Source organism: Drosophila guanche, unplaced genomic scaffold (genome assembly GCF_900245975.1).
Source record: "Drosophila guanche unplaced genomic scaffold, DGUA_6, whole genome shotgun sequence".
In the NCBI taxonomy this organism is placed as follows: domain Eukaryota; kingdom Metazoa; phylum Arthropoda; class Insecta; order Diptera; family Drosophilidae; genus Drosophila; species Drosophila guanche.
In genome coordinates, this window is record NW_022995812.1 from 6,875 (window position 1) to 26,707 (window position 19,833).

At 47.9% G+C, this 19,833-nt stretch overlaps 1 protein-coding gene and 2 long non-coding RNA genes across 5 annotated transcripts in view; 1 reads left to right on the forward strand and 2 right to left on the reverse strand.

Annotated features, from left to right (window-relative positions):
- LOC117591588 (atherin-like) overlaps positions 1-6,753 on the forward strand; it is an 11,662-nt gene extending 4,909 nt beyond the window's left edge. Inside the window, exons 2-3 of the mRNA XM_034284902.1 lie at positions 2,007-2,448; positions 6,418-6,753. Of these exons, the coding sequence (XP_034140793.1) occupies positions 2,007-2,448; positions 6,418-6,753 (778 nt within the window). The remainder of the gene's footprint in view (positions 1-2,006; positions 2,449-6,417) is intronic.
- An 8,938-nt stretch (positions 6,754-15,691) lies between these two features.
- LOC117591587 lies at positions 15,692-15,936 on the reverse strand. The gene is made up of 2 exons (XR_004574430.1): positions 15,814-15,936; positions 15,692-15,757 (listed from the first exon to the last, which is right to left on the reverse strand). It is a non-coding gene; the product is annotated as an uncharacterized LOC117591587 (long non-coding RNA).
- A 172-nt stretch (positions 15,937-16,108) lies between these two features.
- Positions 16,109-17,201, reverse strand: LOC117591586. 3 transcript variants are annotated; one of them, XR_004574429.1, is made up of 4 exons: positions 17,023-17,201; positions 16,739-16,938; positions 16,338-16,671; positions 16,109-16,263 (listed from the first exon to the last, which is right to left on the reverse strand). It is a non-coding gene; the product is annotated as an uncharacterized LOC117591586 (long non-coding RNA). The 3 variants fall into 3 exon arrangements; XR_004574428.1 differs by having other exon boundaries at positions 16,327-16,671; XR_004574427.1 differs by lacking the exon at positions 16,109-16,263 and having other exon boundaries at positions 16,270-16,671; positions 17,023-17,198.
- Between the last annotated feature and the right edge of the window lie 2,632 nt (positions 17,202-19,833).

Genomic DNA, 19,833 nt, shown 5'->3' on the forward strand with positions numbered 1-19,833 from the left:
CCTGCTAATAACCCAAAAAAGGCCCCTAAATTTCTCCGTCAACTGACGAAACAACTCAAGTGTGAATATTCATATTCACACTTGCCATTAAAAACTGCCAGCAAATGTTTCGGCAAATTTGTATTGCGCGGCAATTTGCCTGCCATTGTCTGGAAAATATTAATTTCGGACTCTGGCAGGCAAATTCGTCGCCAGCCGTCACGGCCTAATATGTGTGAATTTTTCATTATTATTTTTGTCCCGTATTAGTGCCAAATATGTTTCAGTGTCGTTACATATGCCAGTACCGTCCCCTCATATATTGCCCGACCCACATGCACCTACGCTGCATTCCTAGTCACCTGCCTTCAGCAGGTGGCAAGGGTAAGAAAGGGGTCGAAGGACACACGTGCCGCAATATCGTCAAAACAAAATGTCTGTTTATGTTGACTGCCTTAGGGTTTCTAGATGTAAATGTACAAATTTCTTTATGTATGCAAAGTCCCCCTACTTGACTATTTCAATTCCTGGGCGTTAGCCAAAGCACAAGTATATTTTTGACAAAGTCACACTAATTCGTAGCATTCTTTTAGGCACTGCACACAACTAAAAAACACTCTGACTCTCACTTGTACTCTCCCCAATTACCCTGACTGACCGATCGACAGACACACGTACTGCGGGTATGCCGGGGGAGACCTCACTGGAGCCGATCCCCTCGAGTAATTGCCTGTAGCAATATTGGCATCGCTCGAGGCATCGCTCTTGGAGTCGTTCTTGAGCCCCGGCAGCCAGCAGTGCGTATGCAGCTCTGGCGAATAATTATATTTTTTTCGTGTCCGCCCCCGCCAATAAAACAAGTACAAGTCGAGCGGAATCGGAGTAGTGTGTGTGAAGAGAGTGTCTTGCGCGAATTAGTGTGTGATTTAAATACAGCAATTAAATCAAAGATTGCTTGTGCTAATTATCTGCCCATATACCGACCACTTTGCATATTATATATGCGGGCAACTGCCTCTCCCAAATTTTTTGTTTGTGTGACTTTTTTCCTGTGCGTTTGACCCATTTTTAAAATTCATTTTTCATGTGTGTGTAAATGTTGCAACTTGGTCTATTGTCAATTGTTTAAATCCGTCCACTCCAGACATAGCTAAGGCACATTTTAAGTGTAAAAACCACCATGTTAAATTAAGATCAAATATTGTAATTGTTCTGTTCAACGCAAATGAAAGAAAATAAGTACCTGACAATTAAAAATTTAAAATAAAAAAGAGACTCAAGTCCCGGAGATGAGCGCGAAGAAGGCAGAATAAATAAATAAAATAAAACAATTAAACAATATTCCCAGCCATTTTAATTCTTCCCAAAAGGGGAGAGAGGGGGAATAAAAGAGAGTGGAAAAGACATTAAACAGCCAATAAATAAATACATGCAAAACGACACACAAAAACGACAAATATTAAAAGCCAAATTAAAAAATCAAACCCACACACACACGGCCGACGCGACGCGCTAATAACCCTAATTAAAATTGACAATTAATTGCCGCCGGTAAATCAAACCAACTCCAGACCACCAATACGACAGGGCAAAATGCCCCGAAAACCCAATTCCCGACGAGGACATGGCCACCACCACCACCACCAGCAGCAGAAACAACAACAGCAGCAGCAGCAGCAGCAACAAAGACGACGAGTCGAATTAGACGCAGCCAGGGATTACCATGGCGCAGCCAATTCCATGCCAGACGACGACTCGGACGCCGATCTCAGCCAGGTCGATGCCAAAATGGACAATGTAGCGGCAGCCGAAGCGGTGCTGGCGGCGGCAGTCCAGCTATACCAGCAGAGAAGGCTCTCGGCTGCATCCTCCGCTGCATCCGCCCAGATGGACGCAGTGGATCCACTCAACACGGACGACATGGTCGCCGCCATGATGATGGAGGTGGCCTCCACGGTGTCCAACACACCGGCCACGAGCCCGCTACAAATCCCCCCCCCCAGCGCCCGCAACAGCATCATAAGCGTCAGCAGCAGCGGCATCAGCAGCGCCAGCCATCCCGGCCTGGAGGCGATGGCCGCGGCGGCAGCGGCAGAGNCGGCCACGAGCCCGCTACAAATCCCCCCCAGCGCCCGCAACAGCATCATAAGCGTCAGCAGCAGCGGCATCAGCAGCGCCAGCCATCCCGGCCTGGAGGCGATGGCCGCGGCGGCAGCGGCAGAGGCGTCAGCCCGCGCCAAGGCACCGCTATCCCAAGCGACGCCAAGCCAAGCCCCCGCTAGCGCGCCAAAGATGCATTTTTCTCCGCCTCCCTCTCACACTCGCACACACACCAATACCGGCAAATGCAACGGCAACGGTGACGAAATCAGCGTCCCGCTTGCTGACGCCGACAAGGGTGGAGAGAGCCGAAAACGGCAAGGAGCGGGAGAAAGCCACACCAATGGAAGGCCCGAACTGCAGCTTCGTGTGCAGCAACAGCAACAGCAACAGCAACAGCAGCAACAGCAACAGCGGCGCTCCAGAGAGACAGCGAGCGGAAGAGAGCCGACATCGAACCAAAATGTTGGTTCGAACTCGGTTCGATCGCCGCTCGGGACGCCAGAGCCAGCAAGAGCAGCAGCGGCTGTAACAGCAACAGCAGCAGCTGCAGCGCCGCCCGCCAATACGACAGCGACGCAGCAGCCGTTAACAGCAGCAGCCAGACAAAGTCTGTTAACTGCTCTGTTATCCGGCCTGCCTGATCAGCAGCAACAGCAGCAGCAGCAGCAGACAACAGCAGCGGCAGCCCAAGCTGCAGTGAAGCCAGCCAAAATCACCACCACTACAGCGACAACAGCAACAACAAGAGCAGCCAACTCGGACCAGCCATCCACCTCTGCGGCAGCGGCCGCCAAGCGAGCCGCCCGCTCTCCACTAAAGCGCGCCCATGCTGACGTCGATGAAGAAGAGGAAGACGACGATGACGAATACGACGAGCATGGCGACGCCATGGCCGTGGACAGAGACGGCGACGATGACGACGCCAATAACGCCTTGGCTAAACGACGGCCACGCCAGCAGCTGTTCTTACAGCATCAATTCCAGGCAAGAACAAAAATGCCGCCAATGCCCAATAATGCCCCTGTTCCTGCCCCCCAAAATGCCCCTGCTTCTGCCCCCTCAAATGCCCCTGCCTCTGCTCCAACTTTAGCTACAGGTGCCCAATTAATTCGCCCACACACCCCCGCAAATGCAGCCAATTGTGGGGCGAATATTGCCAGCAGCAACAGCAAAAGCAAAAGCAAAAGCAACAACAACAACAACAACAGCATCAGCAGCGGAAGCAGCAACAGCAGCTACGACAGTAGAAGAAGAGGGGGTGCCCCCCTCAGCCTGCATCTGCCCTCCAGCCTTCACGTTCCCACTGCCAGGCAACTGTTGGAGATAGCCGCCGTCTTGGTCGTCGATTAGGGGGGTGGGTATTAGGACGGTAGCCAGGGTTTGTATTACGGTGACGACCTGGACTAAGCGCTCCTAGGTTCCCAGTCGTTGGAGGTGATGTGCTGCTTCGAGTAGTCGGCTTGACCCTAGGCGTAGGTCCGGTTCCTATACCGGAGGTCTCTGCGGTAGTACCGTCAGGACCCGCACGGACAAATTGTCGGCGGCCATTACACACACCAGCACAAACATGACCGTGGGTTTCGGGTCATAATCCGACAGCTGCACCACTCTACAAGCCCAAACACCATTAAAAACGAGCTGGAATTAAATGGTTATACGGCAAGATTTATTCGCGTCGTACGCAGCAAAAAGGATGGCCAGCCGCTCGACTCTTTCGAGGTGGAAGTGGCCCCCAAATCGGACAGCAGTCACCTGGATGTCCTCCAGCTGACCCAACTGGGCACCCAGACGGTCACAGTGGTGAGACAGGCCAAGCCAGTGGATCCTGCGCAGTGCCACAAGTGCCAGGCATTTGGTCACACCCGCACATACTGCAGACGCGCCTTTGTCTGCATGAAATGTGCGGGCGCACACATGACCATTGCATGCGCCAAGCCTCGGTCCGAGCCACCGAAATGTGCCAACTGCCAGGGCAGTCACATCAGCGCCTACAAGGGATGTCCCTCCTTCAAGGCAGCAAGGGGCCGTCTCCTGTCCCACAGGGTGACGAAGCAGGAGATGCGACGCAAGAACGCCGAGCTTGTGCANCAGCAACAGCAACAGCGGCCCTCCAGAGAGACAGCGAACGGAAGAGAGCCGACATCGAACCAAAATGTTGGTTCGAACTCGGTTCGATCGCCGCTCGGGACGCCAGAGCCAGCAAGAGCAGCAGCGGCTGTAACAGCAACAGCAGCTGCAGCGCCGCCCGCCAATACGACAGCGACGCAGCAGCCGTTAACAGCAGCAGCCAGACAAAGTCTGTTAACTGCTCTGTTATCCGGCCCGCCTGATCAGCAGCAGCAGCAGCAGCAGCAGCAGCAGCAGACAACAGCAGCGGCAGCCCAAGCTGCAGTGAAGCCAGCCAAAATCACCACCACTACAGCGACAACAGCAACAACAAGAGCAGCCAACTCGGACCAGCCATCCACCTCTGCGGCAGCGGCCGCCAAGCGAGCCGCCCGCTCCCCTCTAAAGCGCGCCCATGCTGACGTCGATGAAGAAGAGGAAGACGACGATGACGAATACGACGAGCATGGCGACGCCATGGCCGTGGACAGAGACGGCGACGATGACGACGCCAATAACGCCTTGGCTAAACGACGGCCACGCCAGCAGCTGTTCCTACAGCATCAATACCAGGCAAGAACAAAAATGCAGCCAATGCCCAATAATGCCCCTGTTCCTGCCCCCCTAAATGCCCCTGCTTCTGCCCCCTCAAATGCCCCTGCCTCTGCTCCAACTTTAGCTACAGGTGCCCAATTAATTCGCCCACACACCCCCGCAAATGCAGCCAATTGTGGGGCGAATATTGCCAGCAGCAACAGCAAAAGCAAAAGCAAAAGCAACAACAACAACAACAACAGCATCAGCAGCGGAAGCAGCAACAGCAGCTACGACAGTAGAAGAAGAGGGGGTGCCCCCCTCAGCCTGCATCTGCCCTCCAGCCTTCACGTTCCCACTGCCAGGCAACTGTTGGAGATGCGGCGGCAGAACCAGCAGCTAATCCCCCCACCCATAATCCTGCCATCGGTCCCAAACATAATGCCACTGCTGGACCTGATTCGCGAGGATCCAAGGGTCAGCAACCTCCACTACACGACGAAGCTCATCAGCCGAACTGGGATCCGTATACAGGCGAAAGATATGGCCTCCAGAGACGCCATCATGGCAGTCCTGGGCGACGGACAAATTGTCGGCGGCCACTACACACACCAGCACAAACATGACCGTGGGTTTCGGGTCATAATCCGACAGCTGCACCACTCTACAAACCCAAACACCATTAAAAACGAGCTGGAATCAAATGGTTATACGGCAAGATTTATTCGCGTCGTACGCAGCAAGAAAGATGGCCAGCCGCTCGACTCTTTCGAGGTGGAAGTGGCCCCCAAATCGGACAGCAGTCACTTGGATGTCCTCCAGCTGACCCAACTGGGCACCCAGACGGTCACAGTGGTGAGACAGGCCAAGCCAGTGGATCCTGCGCAGTGCCACAAGTGCCAGGCATTTGGTCACACCCGCACATACTGCAGACGCGCCTTTGTCTGCATGAAATGTGCGGGCGCACACATGACCATTGCATGCGCCAAGCCTCGGTCCGAGCCACCGAAATGTGCCAATTGCCAGGGCAGTCACATCAGCGCCTACAAGGGATGTCCCTCCTTCAAGGCAGCAAGGGGCCGTCTCCTGTCCCACAGGGTGACGAAGCAGGAGATGCGACGCAAGAACGCCGAGCTTGTGCACCACAAGCGGCAGCAGTGGCACCAGCATCAACTCCAGCAGCCGACAGAAGCTGCAAATCCAAGGCCACGACAGCAGCAGCAGCAGCAGCAGCAGCAGCAGCAGCAAGTCCAGACGCCAGCCAACCAGCGCAGGCGCAATCACCAGCAGCAGCAACAGCAGCCAATCATGACGCCAGCCGACCCCAGGCTCAGACGACGACAGCAGCAGCAGCAGCAGCAGCAACAGCCATTTATGACGCCAGTCCAGACGCCATTACAGACGCCAGCTACTCCAGCTGACAGACGACAACAACGCCATCTGCATCAGCAGCAGCAGCTACATCAGACGCAGCGCCAGGGCAGGCAACAACTACAGCAGCAGCAGCAGCAGCAGCAGCAGGCCGCCAATCCAAGCTCCAGACGCCAGACACAGCGACAACAACGCCACGCCGAACCGATTCAGACCCACGGATCATGCAGCCAGGCGTTGGGAGAGAGCATGAAAAGATTGGAGAAATTAGAGTCTCGTATGGAGGAAATATTCTCTGTACTTACCCGATTAATCCATCTTCAGACTCCGCCAGCAGAGGTAGCAACAACGCCAGCAGCCCAAACGGCAGCGCCGCCACAACCAGCTCCTCCAGCAGCAGAAACTCCAGGTCCTGCAGCGACACCGGAACCTGTGAGGGGAATGTCCTCTCCTCATCCATTACAGCGTTTCAGCACGGAAACGGTGCCGCCGCGCACCTATATCTTTGACCCGGCGCCAGAACCAGAGCCAGACAGCGATGAGATGGAAGATGACGGAGACGAAGCGTGGACAGATGACTCCTTAAATGGGGTTGAAGCGTACCGTCGGACCCTGAGGTACCATCTCGACAACCTTGTATCCTGGCAGGGATACAACTAAGGAGCCAACTGTCCCCACTCCAATTTTTGAACTGACCTGCAAAATTAAATCACAATTAAAATCCACTAAAATCACATCTAAATACACAAAACAGCAAATAAAAATAAAAAACACTTACCTGCAGGCGACAGGAAATCAGCAGCAACAACAGATTTTAATCCACAGCGCCAACGCAGCCACTTCAGCGAACCTGAAAATAAAAGAAATCAATTAAAACAAAACATACAAACAGCAAAATCCATCAAAAAACTCATCTGCAGGCGGCCGGACCAGAAGCCGTTCGAATCTGGTCGAGTTTTGGACACGGGGCGCCCAAAAACTGCCACGCCCTCCGCAAATCCTCACGCCTTCACAATCTCCAAGCGGATACATATCCTTCTGGTGCAAGGAATCTGAACTGGAAGCCACTAAACGATGATGCAGCCGGAGCTGATAATCTGAAAATAAAAAGAAACAATTAAAATAATAAACAAACACATTAAACAGCAAATACACACACTCACCTGTAGGCGGCCGGACCAGCAGCCGTCTGCACATGTTTGTTGCCTTAAAAATGCCACGCCCTTCACAAATCCTCACGTCGATCATCCTCTCCAACTGGAATCATTTTTCTAGTCCATGGAGAATGTCCTAGTCGAAGATTCTGCCGACTTTAATCGACGACGCAGCCGCGGCAGAGAAACCTGAAATAAAAATAAAACTACAACTAATAGCAATTAAAATAAAATGCAAAACAAACCAACAAATACAAATACCTACATGCAAGCGGCCGTCAATCAACAGCAACAGCAGCATTTAATCCTTCAGCGACGACGCAGCACCTGCAGCAAAACCTGAAATAGAATAAAAGAAAACTGATTAAATCAAAATATACAAACAATACTCCATCTAAGCACTCATCTGCAGGTTGGCAGGGCCAAAAGCCGTTTGGTTACGGTCGAGTGCTGACACAGGGCGCCCAAAATGCCACGCCCTCAGCAATATTTTCGCCTTCATCCTCTCCAAGCCCAGTCGCTTCCTCCTGGTCCAAGGAAAGCCCGCTGGATGCGAGTATAGGCGGCCATTTCCTCAGCTGAGAAACCTGAAATAAAAGAAAAAATCAATTAATTACCAAAAATATACAAATAAAACAACAAAAACACATACTTACCAACCAGCAGCAGCAGCAGCAGCAGCAGCAACAGCACCCAACTCAACATCGAAGACGCTGCCCTGCACAGAAATCTGAAATAAAAAAAATGAATAAATGAAAGCAAATGCAAAAACAAATGCCAAAAAATACATATTCTCACCTCCAGGCGGCCGGACCAGCAGCCGCTTGACCGTGGTCTGATGTTTGACACGGGGGCGCACAAAAAGCCACGCCCACAGCAATTTCCACGCCTTCATCCTTTCCAAGCCCAGTCGCTTCCTCCTGGTCCAAGGAAAGCCCGCTGGATGCGAGTATAGGCGGCCATTTCCTCAGCTGAGAAACCTGAAATATAAGAAAAATCAATTAATTGCCAAAAATATATAAATAAAACAACAAAAACACATACTTACCAACCAGCAGCAGCAGCAGCAGAAACAGCACTCAAATCAACATCGAAGACGCTGCCCTGCACAGAAATCTGAAATAAAAAAAATGAATAAATGAAAGCAAATGCAAAAACAAATGCCAAAAAATACATATTCTCACCTCCAGGCGGCCGGACCAGCAGCCGCTTGACCGTGGTCTGATGTTTGACACGGGGGCGCACAAAAAGCCACGCCCACAGCAATTTCCACGCCTTCATCCTTTCCAAGCCCAGTCGCTTCCTCCTGGTCCAAGGAAAGCCCGCTGGATGCGAGTATAGGCGGCCATTTCCTCAGCTGAGAAACCTGAAATAAAAGAAAAAATCAATTAATTACCAAAAATATACAAATAAAACAACNTAAATAAAAGCAAATACAAAAACAAATGTCAAAAAATACATATTCTCACCTCCAGGCGGCCGGACCAGCAGCCGCTTGACCGTGGTCTGATGTTTGACACGGGGGCGCACAAAAAGCCACGCCCACAGCAATTTCCACGCCTTCATCCTTTCCAAGCCCAGTCGCTTCCTCCTGGTCCAAGGAAAGCCCGCTGGATGCGAGTATAGGCGGCCATTTCCTCAGCTGAGAAACCTGAAATAAAAGAAAAAATCAATTAATTACCAAAAATATACAAATAAAACAACAAAAACACATACTTACCAACCAGCAGCAGCAGCAGCAGCAGCAGCAACAGCACCCAACTCAACATCGAAGACGCTGCCCTGCACAGAAATCTGAAATAAAAAAAATGAATAAATGAAAGCAAATGCAAAAACAAATGCCAAAAAATACATATTCTCACCTCCAGGCGGCCGGACCAGCAGTCGCTTGACCGTGGTCTGATGTCTTGACACGGGGGCGCCCAAAAATGCCACGCCCTCAGCAATTTCCACGCCTACATCCTCTCCAAGCCCAGTCGCTTCCTCCTGGTCCAAGGAAAGCCCGCTGGATGCGAGTGTGGGCGGCCATTTCCTCAGCTGAGGAACCTGAAATAAAAAGAAAAATCAATTAAATACAAATAATATATAAATAAAACAACAAAAACACATACTTACCAACCAGCAGCAGCAGCAGCAGCAACAGCACCAAATTCAACATCGAAGACGCTGCCCTGCACAGAAATCTGAAATAAAAAATGAATAAATAAAAGCAAATACAAAAACAAATGTCAACAAATACATATTCTCACCTCCAGGCGGCCGGACCAGCAGTCGCTTGACCGTGGTCTGATGTCTTGACACGGGGGCGCCCAAAAATGCCACGCCCTCAGCAATTTCCACGCCTACATCCTCTCCAAGCCCAGTCGCTTCCTCCTGGTCCAAGGAAAGCCCGCTGGATGCGAGTATAGGCGGCCATTTCCTCAGCTGTGAAACCTGAAATAAAAAGAAAAAAATCAATTAAATACAAAAAATATATAAATAAAACAGCAAAAACACATACTCACCAACCAGCAGCAGCAGCAGCAGCAGCAAAAGCATCCAAATCAACACCAATGACGCAGTCCTGCAAGGAAACCTGGAACAAATAAACATAAATAAAAAATAAGACGCAAAAATCACCAAACTACAAAAAACACGTACTTACCTGCAGGCGGCCGGACCAGCAGCCGCTTGAGGTTTGTCGTGCACTGGACAAGGAGCGCGAACATGCCACGCCCTCCACGATTCGTCACGCCATCATTCTCTTCAATTCCATACACTCCTCTGGTCCATAGAGAGTGTATTTGTTGATGGCGTGGCCAGCCACTAATCGACGATGCGCCTCTGCAGAAATACCTGGAAATAAAAGAGGAAAACAATTAAAATAAATAAATAAAATAAAACAAACACAAAACAACTACAACAATCACCCACCTGCAGGCGGCCGGACCAGAGCCGCCTAATTATGGTCGAGTGCGACAACTTTGGACAGCTTGTCCAGAGGCACGCCAATTCCGACACTCGCACACAATCACACTCCAATTTCATGCACCATCCTAGGCGGCCGGACCCGAGCCGCTGAGGGTGCATATGTGTGTGGCGAGTGTCTCTCTCCATCCTCCGGTGGCCGGACCAGCGCCACTGGTCAATGTCTATCTCCACCGGAATCCAACACCAGCGGCCAGAAGTCAGCAGCAGCGGCAGCGGCAACGACATCCACCACGACGACGGCGCTGAAAAATAGGGCGCGCAAATTTGCCCGCCCCAAGTTAATTAAATTAGTAGAATCATCCGCAAAATATCACAATCACTTACCTTCCATTAAAATTTGCGGGTGATTCCTTTCCAATTATGACGTCCAGGGGGGGGGACGGCAGAGTTGGCCGGCATGCAACACAATGCTCATATGCGCATTGTGCACAAACATATGTTTGTCTGCTATGCCGGCCGATGCTTTGTTGTTGTCCGTCTCCTCTGAAAAAATAGCAAATTAAGATAATTATAATTAGAATTATGACACATACTTTAGATCTTGACCATATTGTTATTTTAAATTGTCTCACTTAATGTCATGTTAAATGTAGTTCAGTTTTATATCTGTATCGTCTTGTTTACATTCTGTTGTATGTGGTTCTGTAGTTCATTGTAGTTTCTGTAGATAATTGTTGTCCCCAAATACTGTCCGTTTTGCATGAGCTTGTACCTCCATTTCATGTACTTACTTTTAAGTACATTCCAAGCCATGCAGTTCATTCCCCAATCTGTTGTTAATATCTAAATTTTCCACTTACCAGACAAAGTGTTTACGCTGCGCGAAACACGGCTTGTATTTGATTGTCACTTTTGACAGTTCCCCACCTTACCACACAATATACCCTGCTAATAACCCAAAAAAGGCCCCTAAATTTCTCCGTCAACTGACGAAACAACTCAAGTGTGAATATTCATATTCACACTTGCCATTAAAAACTGCCAGCAAATGTTTCGGCAAATTTGTATTGCGCGGCAATTTGCCTGCCATTGTCTGGAAAATATTAATTTCGGACTCTGGCAGGCAAATTCGTCGCCAGCCGCCACGGCCTAATATGTGTGAATTTTTCATTATTATTTTTGTCCCGTATTAGTGCCAAATATGTTTCCGTGTCGTTACATATGCCAGTACCGTCCCCTCATATATTGCCCGACCCACATGCACCTACGCTGCATTCCTAGTCACCTGCCTTCAGCAGGTGGCAAGGGTAAGAAAGGGGTCGAAGGACACACGTGCCGCAATATCGTCAATAACAAAATGTATGTTTATGTTGACTGCCTTAGGGTTTCTAGATGTAAATGTATAAATTTCTTTATGTATGCAAAGTCCCCCCTACTTGACCATTTCAATTCCTGGGCGTTAGCCAAAGCACAAGTATATTTTTGACAAAGTCACACTAATTCGTAGCATTCTTTTAGGCACTGCACACAACTGAAAACTGACTCTCACTTGTACTCTCCCCAATTACCCTGACCGACCGATCGACAGACACACGTACGGCGGGTATGCCGGGGGAGACGAATCTGGAGCCGATCCCCTCGAGTAATTGCCTGTAGCAATATTGGCATCGCTCGAGGCATCGCTCTTGGAGTCGTTCTTGAGCCCCGGCAGCCAGCAGTACGTCGCAGCTCTGGCAAATAATTATATTTTTCGTGTCCGCCCCCGCCAATAATAAGTACAAGTCGAGCGGAATCGGAGTTGTGTGTGTGCGCGAAGAGTGTGTCTTGCGCGAATTGGTGTGTGATTTTAAATAACAGCAATTAAGTTAAAATTGCTTGTGCTAATTATCTGCCCATAAACCCGACCACTTTGCATATTATATATGCGGGCAACTGCCTCTCCCAAATTTTTTGTTTGTGTGACTTTCTTCCTGTGCGTTTTGACCCATTTTTAAAAATTCATTTTTCATGTGTGTGTAAATGTTGCAATTTAGTTTTTGTCAATTTGTTTTTCAACTGTCCACTACCGACATAACTTTTGCACATAAGTGAATCCACCATGTTAAATTAAGATCAAATATTTTGTACAATTTTGTTCTGTGAAAACGCCATTAAGAAGTTCCCTGACAATTAAAAATTTAAAATAAAAAAGAGACTCAAGTCCCGGAGATGAGCGCGAAGAAGGTTTCGCACCTAGAAGAAAGATTTGCACCAAAACTAGTCAACACTGAGGAATTCAGGANAAAAGCAAATACAAAAACAAATGTCAACAAATACATATTCTCACCTCCAGGCGGCCGGACCAGCAGTCGCTTGACCGTGGTCTGATGTCTTGACACGGGGGCGCCCAAAAATGCCACGCCCTCAGCAATTTCCACGCCTACATCCTCTCCAAGCCCAGTCGCTTCCTCCTGGTCCAAGGAAAGCCCGCTGGATGCGAGTGTGGGCGGCCATTTCCTCAGCTGAGGAACCTGAAATAAAAAGAAAAATCAATTAAATACAAATAATATATAAATAAAACAACAAAAACACATACTTACCAACCAGCAGCAGCAGCAGCAGCAGCAGCAGCAAAAGCATCCAAATCAACACCAATGACGCAGTCCTGCAAGGAAACCTGGAACAAATAAACATAAATAAAAAGAAGATGCAAAAAATCACCAAACTACAAAAAACACGTACTTACCTGCAGGCGGCCGGACCAGCAGCCGCTTGAGGTTTGTCGTGCACTGGACAAGGGGCGCGAACATGCCACGCCCTCCACGATTCGTCACGCCATCATTCTCTTCCATTCCATACACTCCTCTGGTCCATAGAGAGTGTATTTGTTGATGGCGTGGCCAGCCACTAATCGACGATGCGCCTCTGCAGAAAAACCTGAAAATAAAAGAGGAAAACAATTAAAATAAATACAATAAAATAAAACAAGCACAAAACAACTACAACAATCACTCACCTGCAGGCGGCCGGACCAGAGCCGCCTAATTATGGTCGAGTGCGACAACTTTGGACAGCTTGTCCAGAGGCACGCCAATTCCGACACTCGCACACAATCACACGCCAATTCATGCACCATCCAGGCGGCCGGACCCGAGCCGCTGAGGGTGCACATGTGTGTGGCGAGTGTCTCTCTCCATCCTCCGGTGGCCGGACCAGCGCCACTGGTCAATGTCTATCTCCACCTGCATCCAACACCAGCAGCCAGAAGTCAGCAGCAGCAGCAGCGGCAGCGGCAGCAGCATCAACATCCACCACGACGACGGCGCTGAAAAATAGGGCGCGCAAATTTGCCCGCCCCAAGTAAATTAAATTAGTAGAATCATCCGCAAAATACTATATACACTTACCTTCCACTAAAATTTGCGGGTGATTCCTTCCATTTATGACGTCCAGGGGGGGGGACGGCAGAGTTGGCCGGCATGCAACACAATGCTCATATGCGCATTGTGCACAAACATATGTTTGTCTGCTATGCCGGCCGATGCTTTGTTGTTGTCCGTCTCCTCTGAAAAAATAGCAAATTAAGATAATTATAATTAGAATTATGACACATACTATAGATCTTGACCATATTGTTATTTTAAATTGTCTCACTTAATGTCATGTTAAATGTAGTTCAGTTTTATATCTGTATTGTCTTGTTTACATTCTGTCGTATGTGGTTCTGTAGTTCATTGTAGTTTCTGTAGATTATTGTTGTCCCCAATTACTGTCCGTTTTGCATGAGCTTGTACCTCCATTTCATGTACTTACCTTTATGTACATTCCAAGCCATGCAGTCCATTCCCCAATTTGTTTTCTAAATTCTAAATTTTCCACTTACCAGACAAAGTGTTTACGCTGCGCGAAACACGGCTTGTTTTCGACTGTCACTTTTGACAGTTCCCCACCCCACCACACAATATACCCTGTAAATAACCCTGGAAGGCCCCTAAATTTCTATGTCAACTGACGAAACAACTCAAGTGTGAATATTTATATTCACACTTGCCATTTAAAACTGCCAGCAAATGTTCGGCAAATTTGTATTGCGCGGCAATTTGCCTGCCATTGTCTGGAAAATATTAATTTCGGACTCTGGCAGGCAAATTGTCGCCAGCCGCCACGGCCTAATATGTGTGAATTTTTCATTATTATTTTTGTCCCGTATTAGTGCCAAATATGTTTCCGTGTCGTTACATATGCCAGTACCGTCCCCTCATATATTGCCCGACCCACATGCACCTACGCTGCATTCCTAGTCACCTGCCTTCAGCAGGTGGCAAGGGTAAGAAAGGGGTCGAAGGACACACGTGCCGCAATATCGTCAATAACAAAATGTATGTTTATGTTGACTGCCTTAGGGTTCTTTAAATGTAAATGTATAAATTTTTCCTATATATGCAAAGTCCCCCTACTTGACTATGTCAACTCCTGGGCGTTAGCCAAAGCACAAGCATATTTTTGACAAAGTCACACTAATTCGTAGCATTCTTTTAGGCACTGCACACAACTAAAAACACTCTGACTCTCACTTGTACTCTCCCCAATTACCCTGACTGACCGATCGACAGACACACGTACTGTGGGTATGCAGGGGGAGACGAATCTGGAGCCGATCCCCTCGAGTAATTGCCTGTAGCAATATTGGCATCGCTCGAGGCATCGCTCTGATGAGTCGTTCTTGAGCCCCGGCAGCCAGCAGTACGTGTGCAGCTCTGGCGAATAATTATATAATTATATTTTTTCGTGTCCGCCCCCGCCAATAATAAGTACAAGTCGAGCGGTTTTTTCGAGAGTGTGTGTGCGCGCGAAGAGTGTGTCTTGCGCGAATTAGTGTGTGATTTAAAAAAACAGCAATTGAGTTAAAATTGCTTGTGCTAATTATCTGCCCATATACCGACCACTTTGCATATTATATATGCGGGCAACTGCCTCTCCCAAATTTTTTGTTTGTGTGACTTTTTTCCTGTGCGTTTGACCCATTTTTAAAATTCATTTTTCATGTGTGTGTAAATGTTGCAACTTGGTCTATTGTCAATTGTTTAAATCCGTCCACTCCAGACATAGCTAAGGCACATTTTAAGTGTAAAAACCACCATGTTAAATTAAGATCAAATATTGTAATTGTTCTGTTCAACGCAAATGAAAGAAAATAAGTACCTGACAATTAAAAATTTAAAATAAAAAAGAGACTCAAGTCCCGGAGATGAGCGCGAAGAAGGTTTCGCACCTAGAAGAAAGATTTGCACCAAAACTAGTCAACACTGAGGAATTCAGGAACGGGGTGGAAGAGGAGCGCAAAGAACTAGAACAGCTAAAGCGCTTAACAGCAACACCGGAATGGCTCCAAAGGCAGCAATTTGGGGAAACTAGCGACGGAAATAAACCTCCATTCAGGCCCATCTCACCAAATGAAGTCATGCTGGAAATTAGATCTCTAAAAAATAAAAAAGCCCCTGGGATGGATCGGGTAAATAATAGAGTTATAAAAGCCCTGCCTCATAAAGCAGTCATTTACTTGACATACATTTATAACTCGATACTTAGACACGGCCATTTTCCCAAACAATGGAAATGTGCTGCAATTACAATGATCAAGAAACCAGGCAAAAGCGCAAATGATGTTGGCTCATACCGACCAATTAGCCTCTTGGCTGGCTTCTCAAAGCTTTTTGAAACGCTGCTAATGAAACGAATGTTTGAATGCAGGGAATTTGAAAATGCCATTCCTTCTCACCAGTTTGGGTTTAGGAGACATCATAGCACTGAACAGCAATTGGCACGCGTCACGCAATACATTCTGGACTCCTACGAAAAACAATTATACTGTTCTGCTGTTTTCATAGACATAAGTGAAGCCTTCGACAGAGTTTGGCATAGTGGCCTACTGCTCAAGCTGGCCAAGCTACTGCCTTTTGCGTATTACAAGGTTCTAGAAAGTTATCTCACTAATAGATCATTTATTGTAAATGGCCAAAACGGACTACGATCTAGATCCGGAAAAATCTGCGCTGGAGTCCCACAGGGGAGTGTCCTAGGCCCCGTGTTGTATACTGTTTTCACGTCAGATATGCCGCTGCCGCACCTAGAGGGACAAAATGATAGATGGAGGTCAGATTACTATAAGGACATGTTGCTATCTACATACGCAGACGACACCATCATCCTGTGTGCCAGAAGCTTGGCCACTACAGCGGTCCGTACGAACGAGAAATATCTCCAAAGCTTCACCTCCTGGGCCTCTAAATGGGGCATCAGCCTAAACAAAGACAAAACGATACATGTATTATACACAAGGAAATCAATTGAAAATGGAATTAGAGAACTGTCACCAAAAATGTATGATACTCATATTGTTAATAAGTCCAGTCACCGGTACCTAGGACTGATAATGGACAGGAAGCTGGTTCTACATGCACATGTATCATGTCTGGTTGATAGAGTGAGGGGAGCAGCCATCAAGTTAAACTGGATTATAGGCAGCCAGAGCCGTCTGTCAAAAGAATGCAAAATGATTGTATATAAGCAATTAATCGCCCCGATATGGAAATATGCCCTACCTGTGTGGGGGGCCTTGGTATGTGACTCTCAATTCTGTAGGATAGAAGGCACGCAAAACCGGCTCGTGAGAAAGATTGCAATGGCCAGCAGATACATCAGAAGCCAGGACATCCGAGAGGCACACAACATCGACTCAGCAGAGGACATCTTTAATACGTATAGCAGCAGGATGGCAACATCACTCTCTACTCATCCAAATCTGGAAGCAAGAAAGCTTATTATGCATCCATTCATCCCCCGGAGATTGGAACGGCCGAGATACAAAAGGCAGCTGGAAACTCACGTTCTTCCGCTCCAACAGCAGCTCTTGCAGGAAGCAGCAGCCCAAAAGCAGCAGCCGCTGCCAACTTTAATCCACCGTGAGCAGATTGCACTTGAACAGCAGCGTCTGTCTAATGAGGCCCGAGCCAAGGAGGCATCTGATCAGCGAAAACGCCTGGAGCAAGAACGACGTATAGCCCTCGGAATNGTATATACATAAGCATGCACCTATGTACGCTGAATGACTTAAAACATTTACAAGACTTTTGCGCCAAATTACAACAATCCAAAGAAAACCCCGCGCTTTTTCCGTGGTGAAATTCTCTATGTAATACCTAATGAGTACGTATTGGTAAAGCGAGAGTCTCTTCTCTTCTGTGTAATAAAGCAAATACACATAAGCATTCACCGGTGTGCGTTAAATAGCTGTACAAATCCAAAGACTTTACGCGCCAAAATACAAACACATACAAATGAACCCCCGCGCCAAAGCTAATACTAACAAAGGAGCTAAACCAAGTGAGAGTGAGATGGATAGGCGCCCAAATTCGGTGGAATTATTCCCCCCGCTGTCGCCACCACTTCCCTTGCACACACCGGCAGCTGAACCAAGTGCAGGTGGGAACACTAATACAAATGTAACCGGTATGCTCTTAGAAAATGAGGTATACGAGGCTAAGGGGAAATGGAATGATACACAGGGCAACAACGATGCACCCAGCATCTGCAATTCGGATACTACTATGACTGATGGCACACACACGGACGCCTCCCCTATGGTATCATGCAATTCTTCCCCAAACAGCAGCATCACTGATGATGAAAAAAAAGGCACTGGCAAAAACATGCCTCCCAGCCAAGGGACTACGAGACCAGGAGTTGCCTCTACTCCCAAACAATTTGCCAAAAGCAGGATACCAAAGCCATTAGATGCCTGGCTGAAATCAACTCCATACTCAAAACCAGGGCCCCTATGTAGTAAAAGGAAGAAAGTTCTATGTTTGAGTCTGTCTCGTCCCAAACGAATTCAACCTTCCGCTGCTGCCTTGATGACGGAGGCCATTAAAGCAAATATTGGGCCGAAAACTACAGTTAAAACGGGGAAAAATCTTCCCAAAACCATGACAACAGTAGCAGCCGCTACAAAACTAACTAGCCCCCCCCCCGATGACATGGAAATGGACCCACTCACACTGGATGATGTTGTGGACTTGACAGTGGAGCCATGTTTGAGACAGCAGCCTCAACAAAAGCAGCAGCCTGCGCAGCATTATGCTGCAGAACAACATATACCTCAACGACCGATCACAGATGTTAAAATACCTGCCATTTATTTACATGATGTTACTAATATTCAGCCCCTTATAGAATCTCTTAACAACGCACCAGGAGATAAAAATAAATTTACTACTACAAGTGTAAAGGGCAATAAAATAAAACTGGACTGCGCTGATATGGGAACTTACCATAGAGTTCTGGCCAAACTGGATGTAGACAAGAGACAGATGCACACTCACCAGCTGCGTAGGGAGCGTGGCTACCGTGTCATCTTGAGAAATCTACATCACTCTACTCCCTGTGAATGGATTCGCAAACATATTGGTGAGTTAGGGTTTTCCGTACGCTATATAAACGTTATTAAACATAGAAGCAACCGAAAACCCCTCAACATGTTTGAAGTCGAGCTGGAGCCAACGTTGGACAATACGAATGATAAGATCTTAACAGTAAAAACGATGGGAAATCAGGAAATCGTGGTTGAACGTCAAATGAGACGTATTGACCCCGTTCAATGCCACCGATGTCAATGCTTTGGCCACAGCAAAAATTACTGTCGCCGACCGTTTGTCTGTTTAAAATGTGCCGGAGCACACCCATCGACTGACTGCAGTGGAGCTAGGATTCCAAACCCAAAATGCGCAAATTGTGGGAAAGGACATGTTGCCAGCTACAGGGGCTGTGAGGAGTTCAAGCGAGCCCAGGCAAAACTACAATCATATAGAGCACATATTGCAATTGGAAGTCAAAAGCGGACAAATTGGCTACGTCAGACTAGCAACAACTCAGGACGATGGAATGCAACTAACAACAGCTTCAGGTGGCAGCAGCAGCACCATGGTCTGACCAAATCACAGAAGGGTCCGCCTCAGGAAGACTCACAGCTGGCGACAAGCAGGAAAAACACTAACGGGGTCTCAAATGGCCAACTCTCCAGTAATCCTTTTAGAATCAACGAAAAGCAGTCGCATGGCCAAAATGGCGTGCATTCCCATGGGCAGCAGGTACAGCAGCATCATCGAGGATCAGAGAAGAATACGCCCACAAGCCCGCAGCGGCAACAAAATATTCCCCAACAGCCAAACGCAAGCAGGAACTCTAATATTATTAATACGGCGCCAAGCCGCCAACATTCCAGCAAAAACATGCAGCAATCTGATGTAAATCAGGGCAACAGCAACATTGGCAGGTCTCCTCCCAACCCCCGTGGACACCAACAACAACAGCAACAACAACATAGAGAGCTACAGTCGCCCCAGAATCAACACTACCAGAAGCTTGGGGCCTCAGATGGGATTGACCAACTGATGCAAGTAGTAAGCCAAAACTTGCTGGTTGTAAGTGAAATGGGTAAAAAAATGGATGCCCTTATTGATTTAATACATGCATTTATTATTTCAAATAACAGACAAACTGTCTCTAACGCTAATGACCTTGCTAATGAATAATTACAACCAAATAAATAATTTCTTTAACTCTAATTCTGGCAACGACTTAACCAGTCCATTAGCTGCCACCACTACAAATGCCAACACAGATATTGTTGACCCTACTG